The 7,089-nt window shown below is 65.7% G+C and overlaps 3 protein-coding genes across 3 annotated transcripts in view; 1 reads left to right on the top strand and 2 right to left on the bottom strand.

Annotated features, from left to right (window-relative positions):
* MNEG_3401 (hypothetical protein) overlaps nt 1–687 on the bottom strand; it is a gene marked incomplete at both ends in the record, with an annotated part of 1,641 nt that extends 954 nt beyond the window's left edge. The window contains 2 exons of the mRNA XM_014048130.1: nt 261–328; nt 498–687. Of these exons, the coding sequence (XP_013903584.1) occupies nt 261–328; nt 498–687 (258 nt within the window). The remainder of the gene's footprint in view (nt 1–260; nt 329–497) is intronic.
* A 986-nt stretch (nt 688–1,673) lies between these two features.
* Nucleotides 1,674–4,284, bottom strand: MNEG_3400 (hypothetical protein; the record flags this gene model as incomplete). Its single annotated transcript, XM_014048129.1, has 4 exons — nt 1,674–2,489; nt 2,719–3,534; nt 3,843–3,914; nt 4,189–4,284. 4 exons carry the CDS (start codon nt 4,282–4,284, stop codon nt 1,674–1,676), a joined length of 1,800 nt encoding a protein of 599 aa, XP_013903583.1.
* A 906-nt stretch (nt 4,285–5,190) lies between these two features.
* Nucleotides 5,191–7,089, top strand: part of MNEG_3399 (hypothetical protein) — a gene marked incomplete at both ends in the record, with an annotated part of 2,812 nt that continues 913 nt past the window's right edge. Inside the window, 4 exons of the mRNA XM_014048128.1 lie at nt 5,191–5,460; nt 5,764–5,987; nt 6,331–6,487; nt 6,902–6,973. Coding sequence (XP_013903582.1) covers nt 5,191–5,460; nt 5,764–5,987; nt 6,331–6,487; nt 6,902–6,973 — 723 coding nt within the window. The remainder of the gene's footprint in view (nt 5,461–5,763; nt 5,988–6,330; nt 6,488–6,901; nt 6,974–7,089) is intronic.

Raw genomic sequence — 7,089 nt, 5'->3', positions numbered from 1 at the left:
ACGCAGGTGTGTGGGGGTGGGGCCTGTGTAGGCGCGTGCTCGGCACTCTTGGTACTGCTGCTACTGCTGCGAACGCCCTGCTGTCAACGACGTCGCCGACAGATGCGTGCTGCTGCAGGTGCCAACGGTCAGCGCGTCTGCTGCAGCGCGGCCGCTAAGACGTCTCATGGCTTCAGACCAGTTCTACGAACTCACACCCCCCTGGAAAAAATAGCATCATCCCACGCCGACCAGCCCCCGGGAATGAGGGGCGGCCGCACCTCCGGGAACAGGTAACCGGCCTGCAGCTTCCCAAAGTTGGCGTTGCGCGCGACGCGCGTGGTGGCGCCTGGCGGACGGGGAGGTGGTGGTGTTGTTTGTGCGAGGCGTGCAAGGGAGGGGGGGTGAGAGGGTTTGCTTGCCGCGCCAAAGGTGTTGAAAAGGAGCAGCTTCCAGGGATGGGCTTGGGCCGCGGGCTGCCGGGCTGCTGGGGGGGTGGCAAGAGGCGCCGCCGCAACCTTGGCGCGCCCCTGCGCCCTGGGCCCTGGTTGCGTGGCCGCTGCCGGGCCCGCAGAGCGGTGCGCTGCCGACGCCGTGGCGCCGGGCTCGCAGGGGGTCGGGCTTGTGTTGAAGCTGCTTGGCTGCCGGCCACCTGAACAGGGCTGGCGCAGGTCCCGCCAGCCACGCGCGCCACCTCGCAACCGCCATACAGTTGACTGGATGAATGAGGCTGGCTGGCTGCGACCCGGGAGCCGTGCTGCTGGCCCTCTGTAGGCGCGGCGCCGACTGCTGCTTGCTGCACCTACCGCTGCCCACAACCAGTCGAGCCTCTTTTGGCCAATGGCTCCTGCCCCGCGGCATAATAACAATCCCACCTTTCATTAACACTCACCGGTCTGCTCAGGGGCAGCCGTGGCAGCGCGCACGCTGACGGCGACGCGCCCACGGTGAGACCTGCGAGCAAGATGCTTGATCTGGAAATCTAATTTCTTGCAAAAAAACTACAGCTGCTCATACTGCTTGCACCCCGCCTCACCTGGCGGGCGCGCAGGCCGCAGCCCGCGTGGAGGACAGGGCTGACTGCATGATTATCAATACAATTGCAAGGTAAACAGACGTCAGCAGTACGGCGAACAAAAGGACGATCTCGCCCAGCGCCGCGTTGTATGAGCTGGGTGAGAGCCGTCGAGTGACTCCAATCCACTTGATGCGCGCCGTGGGATCCATGCGGTACTGTTAGCCCTTTCGGCAGCCCTTGGCAAGCAAAGGTGCGTATGCTGCATCACAAACTCACTTGTCGCTCTGCTCAGGTGCAGGGGCACAGCTTCAACCAAGGTCGCCCCTCATACTGTTGACCAGGGTTTGGTATGAGTTGACTGGAGGCGATGACTTCAAGGCTGCCGGCCATCCTTGCTCGCCCGCACCTTTACACAAGTGAGCAGGCGACCCCACGATAGGAGTCGGAGAGGAGCGCCTCTCCAAGTCAATCCGCTCACAGACCAAGAGGCATGCGGTCTGCGTCAGCGCCAGCCACACACCGCACCAGCAAAACCACCGCATTCTTCACGAGAGAGCGGCAGTGGCAGCGGCGGCAGCAGCAAAGGTAACAGCAGCAGTACCACTGCCAGCAGCCACAACTGGAACGGCATCAACAGTGACAGGAACAGCAAGTATAAAACTGTACTCATCAGCAACTACGACAACTGCACATACTTGTCACAAACGCTGAAACTCCCTGCCTTGCGCAGCTTCTTCAACATCTGCTGCATCATCGCGTCCGCCTCTCCCGGCGCAAGAGACCCCAGGCCGGCCTCGCGCAGCGCCCGCTGGTGCAGCTTCATCACGCGCATGCGGCGCTTCGGCGCCGACGCCAGCAGCTGCTCGGCAACGCTCGCCCACTTGACCTTGCCGCCTGAGGCCTGCTGCTGCTGCTGCTGCTGCTGCTGCTGCTGCTGCTGCTGTCCGCCATCCTCTGCGACAGCCAACCCCACCTGCTGCTGCGCCTGCTCCTGCTGCTGCTTGCTGCCCTTCTTGGACTTTTTGGCAGCCGCTTCTTCAACACCTGCCGCGGCAGACCCCTCCTTTCTCCGCTTCTTCTCGGCCTTGCCAGGCGGCTCGCCGTCCTCCCCTTGCTGCTGCTGCTCCTGCTGCTCGTGATGCTGCTGCTGCTCTTGCTGCTTGCCCTTCTTCTGCTTCTTCTGTTTCTTCCCGCCCTCTCTGCCAGCAGCCGCCACAGCTTCCAGCGCGGCCGCGGCCCCCTCTGCCGCTGCCGCCACACCTGCGTCTCGCGTCCGCTTTGGGGCGACGATGGTGATGCCCTGCTGCGCCAGCGCCTCCGCCCCGTCTGCTGCCTCGTCTTGCTGCTGCTGCTCATCCTTGTCCTTTTCTTCCTCCTCATCGCTGCTTTCGGCTAGGCGCGTCTTCTTGCCCTGCCAGCGCACGCCGCCGACCTTCTTGGGCGCGCTGGACTGGCCGAGACCCTGGCGGCCCTGCGTGGCGCCCTGGTGCGTCTGCGGGCGCGGCAACAGGCCGACAAGTGCGAGGAGCGGGTTGATACTTGATGAGGAGAACCGAAAAATTGCACTGCTGCAGAGCCAGCCGGAGAGGTGGGAGTTGCGGTGGGCTGCCCCGCTGCCCCCGTCGTTGCGCGACGCGAAGGGGCCGCATGCACGTGCGCACCCGCGCGAGGCACCGCCGCTGCGCCAACGCCAGCGACCCCAGGCAGCGCCCCGCCCTTACCTTGTTGTAGAGGTCAGTCTGGTCCTGCTCAGAGAAGCCGCGTGCCTTGTTGGTGCCCTTGGCGTCCCTGCCGCTGCCCGCGCGGCCCGCGCGCACAAACATGTTGCCCCACCATGTGTTGGCGGGCGCCGCTGCCGCCGCGTCGTCCGCCGGTGCCGCATCGTCGTCGGCCGCAGCAGCCGCAGGCGAGCGCGCCGCCTCTTCCTTCACCGGCGTGCCCGGCCGCAGCCGCTCCTCGCTCCCGCCGCCGGCGGCCCCCAGTCCACGGCCCTCGCCGGCTCCGGCGCCGCCGCCCTCGCCCTCGCCCTCGCCGCCGCTGCTCGACGCCGGGCTGCTGCCGCCGCCGCTGCTGCTTCCGTCCGCGCCGCCGGCCTCGGCGGGCGGCTCGCTGAAGGCAGACCCCAGGATCGCAGCCAAGTCAGTGGCAGAGTACCCGCTGACCCGCTTGGCGCGCTCACGCCGCGCATAGCGCCCGACGTGCGTCGCCAGCTTCACCCGCTTTGCCTCCTGCTCCTGCGCGCGCTCCTCCTCCTCCGCCGCGGCCTCCTCCTCCTTGCGCCTCCGCTTCTCCTTCTTGCGCTCCTTCTTGTCAGCTTTCTTATCCTTCTTGCTCTTCTTATCCTTTTTGCTGCGAGCTTTCCTGCCGTCCTCGCCGTCGGCGTCGCTGCCGCCCCCTGCTCCCTCCTCGTCCTCGCCCTCGTCGCTGCTGTCGCCGCCGCCGCCACCTGCTGCCTTGACCTCCTTCAGGCTGGACAGGACTGAGTCAAAGTTGACCATCCCGGTAGTCCAGTCCCGCAGGTGCTGCGCGCGCTCCGCCTGATTCGAATTTGAATAGTTTGAAAAAAACCAGCGGGCGGTGCGCCGGGGGTGAGTCGGCGTGCTGAAGCGCAGAGGAGTGCGAGCGGCGCGGGGCGGATAAACAGCGTGGTTGTGCGCACAACGTGCCAGCAGGGATGAGCCGTGCGACCAATCGAAGCCGGCCCGGGGAAGCACAGTGCGTTGCAGTCTGCTCAGGGGTGGGGGCTCTGCCCTGGATAGCACTAGCAGGAGGCAGCCCTAGCGGTTGATCCCAGCGCAGCTGCAGCCCCATGCAAGGGCGCCGCCCTTGGGGTCGCACAGCTCACCGCGCCCACACCGAGAGCGTCAAACTTCTTCTTGACCTTCACGTGCTCAGTGATGCCTTGCTGGTTGGCGCCCTGCACGCGAGCGCGGCAGCGTAGCGGGGCCGCGTGCGGTAGGTGGCCTGGCCGTGCTGGGCTAACGCTCGCTGCAGCAGGGCGCGGCGGCCGCGGCGGCCACCCTGCGCAGCGGCTGAGCGACCGCGTAGCAGCAGGCACCGCAACGCTTTAATCGGGAACGACCCGGTCGCTGGCTTTGTCAGTGCGTCAGCGCCGTCCGGCGGCCGGCGGAGGCGGCGGTGCATCAAAGACGGTGGCGGCCGGCGCGACGACAATCGACAGCGCAGCTCACCAGTCCCCTTCCTTCTTCCCATCCCGATTTCTTCAGCAGCTTGTAAGCGAAAGAGTCCTTGTCCACGCCCTGGAAGAGCGGCCCGGTCGCTGCCATGATGGGCAACAGCGCTAGACTGAAAGCTAATGACTTGTTCCACTCAAGCGTTGAGGTATAATGCGTACGAGTATGCCAGCAGCAGCACTATGGCACTTGGCACGACGTTTAGCATCCTGCAGTGCAAATTTACCGCGTGTATGCACGAATGGGCGTGGTTATAAGATACGAGCAATACACTTCAATCAATCGCGTCCACTTGCTGCTGTATACATCGCACAAACAGCGATCTTGCTCATCCTGCACACCTGCATGGCAGCAGCCCGCGGTTTGCTTCCTCTAGGCTCCCTCAGACGGCTAGTAAAGAGCGCTCAGGACTCGGTGCAGGAGGTCCTGGAGGTGCTGCAGCCGGGGCCGCACCAGGTGAGTGGGGCTCTGCTCAGCACAAGGGCGTGGGCGTCACCCGTCTTTAAGCGACAGGCTCAAGCGGCGCAGGCTCCTCGTCTAGCATGCGGCAAGAAGCGTGAGAGCGACCTGGTGCAGCAGCTCTGGCATTGGTAGCACGCGCATCGTCCAGACGCGCTGTGGCTCTCTCACAGGGCGCATCCAGGTGGGATGCGCGGCGCCGCGCCGCTGCGGCCAGCGAGGTCGGCGCAGCCCTGCAGCGGTGGCGCGTTGAGAACGCCCACATGGAGCAGATACAGCAGGAGCAGCAGCATCAGCAGCAGCAGCAACAGCAGCAATAGCAAGGCGCTCCCTTGCCATGCAAGCTGTGGCGGCGAAACCTCAAAACAGCTGTTCACGGTGGATGTACCAGCTGGTTCCCGCAGCCTCAGTCAGGGCAGCCTCGGGCGGCGGGGCGCCCTGCTGCTTGCGGCGGGCGCCACCGCGCCGCTCGCGGTTGCACCCCCGCCCTCATTAGCCGCCCCCTGGGACTCCGGCGGCGGCGGCCCCGGCGCGGCGCTCATGGCGCGCGCCACGACGGCCGGCGACGTGACGCACCCGGGGCCGCCCGCCCCCTGGGCCCCGCGGCAGACCTACTTCCCCAAGTGGCTCTTCGGGGAGTGGGAGGTGGAGTCCACGTTCACCGGCTTCCGCGCGCCGCTGGGGCCCCGGTATGTCGACCCCTCGCTGCTGCAGGCGGCGCAGGCGCCTGCTGACCTGGGCGGCATCGGCAGCTCCTACAGCTTCTCCCAGCGCTATTTCTCAACCCTGCCCGACACGCTCGCCAACCAGGTGGGGCGGCGTCGATGATCGGCTGCTGCGTCACGCCCAGGGGGGGCTCTGCAGCCAGACGGCGTCAGCCGCGCTGATGGCAGCAGGGGCAATTGCAATCAGGGGACTGCTCTTCCTCGAGCACTGAGGCACATGCTCGCGCTGCCGTCCGCCCAGGCGCCTCTGTGGCCGCCTTGCAACGCAGCAACCAAGCCTGCACAGGGCCGGCTACGCGCCACACACACCCCTGTCATGCTGTCACCCTCACCCCCGACCCGCAACCCACCTGTCACCCCCTACACCCCTAACCCCCACCCGACCCAGGCCCGCTTCAACCTGGGGCTGCTGCCAGAGGACGCGATCATCGCTGACCGAGCCTTCAACACGCGCGCCTCCTCAAACGCGTACCTCCAGGATCCCTCGGCCGTGCGCTCTGTGGCCTACGACCCGCGTGCCGCGCCTGACCGGCTGACCGTCGAGTTCCAGCGGGTCGCGGCAGACATGCAGCCGCTGCCGCCGAAGCGGGTGGAGATTTACATCCAGAACATGTGAGCGGAGGGGGCGGAATCTGGCAGGGTGGCAATGAGGAGAAGAGGAGGGCAGGAGAGCAAGGGCAGGGAGACAGAGGTGAAGGGCAAGGCGTAAACACGAGAGCAGGGGCTTGAGGGGATGGGGAGGCACATAAATCAAGGGGACCCCTGGCAGCGCCGGCCTCCTCGGCCCCGCTGCGTCAGGGCGGCCTGGCGGGCGCTCCTGCCTCTGATAACGGCATGCAGCGCCGCCCCAAAACAGGTATATGCGCTTCTCTGGGCAGTATGTCTCGTCGCAAGCCTCCTCCGCCCCGCCCCCCCTGAGCACCCCACCCCATCCAATCTCGTCGCGCCACGACAGCCAGGCAGGGGAGGTCGACCCCGTGATCACTGAGGACGGCGTCCCATCGGCCGCGTCCCCCTTTTGGCCGCCCCCCAACGCGCCCTGCTTTGTGGCGTCAGAGCTGTGCCGCCAGGTCACCCTGGGGGTGCGCCAGGCGGACGTCCAGGACTACGAGGTGGGGCGCGGATATGCGTGGGTACTGCTTGCGCACGCGTGCGCGCGCGTGTGTGTGGTGTGTGTGTGTGTGTGTGTGTGGGTGGGTGGGTGGGTGGGTAGGTAGGTCGGGGGGCATGGGTGTGTGCACGCATGGGTGTCTATTGCATATGTTGCAAATTTCTGTGTCTCAGTCGTGCTTGCAGTGCGCAATTTGGCGGTCAGGCAGCCGCCGGTTGCAAGCATGCTGATGTCCAATCAGCCCAGTGTGACATTTGGCCAGCTGGCCCCCCGGTGTTGTTTGTGTGCGGTGGAGAGCTGCGACGTTGTTCCAGTCAGCCCTTCCGACGCACACAATTCATCACACACATGCGTGTACGTATTCACATATAAGCGCTGACACACGCACCCCCTGTCTCGCACTGCCATGTCCTAGGTGATCACTGCTTTTGCGCTGCTGAGCCCCGGGCGTGTTGCAGCTCGCCAGCGCACCCTCATCTACCTGGAGGTGAGTCGTGATGCACACATGCATGCTCGCACGCGCACACACACACACACACACACACACACACACACACACACACACACACACACACACACACACACACACACACACACACACAC

This window comes from Monoraphidium neglectum, assembly GCF_000611645.1.
Source record: "Monoraphidium neglectum strain SAG 48.87 unplaced genomic scaffold scaffold00426, whole genome shotgun sequence".
NCBI classification, from domain to species: domain Eukaryota; kingdom Viridiplantae; phylum Chlorophyta; class Chlorophyceae; order Sphaeropleales; family Selenastraceae; genus Monoraphidium; species Monoraphidium neglectum.
This window is presented reverse-complemented; position numbering and strand designations above follow the sequence as displayed.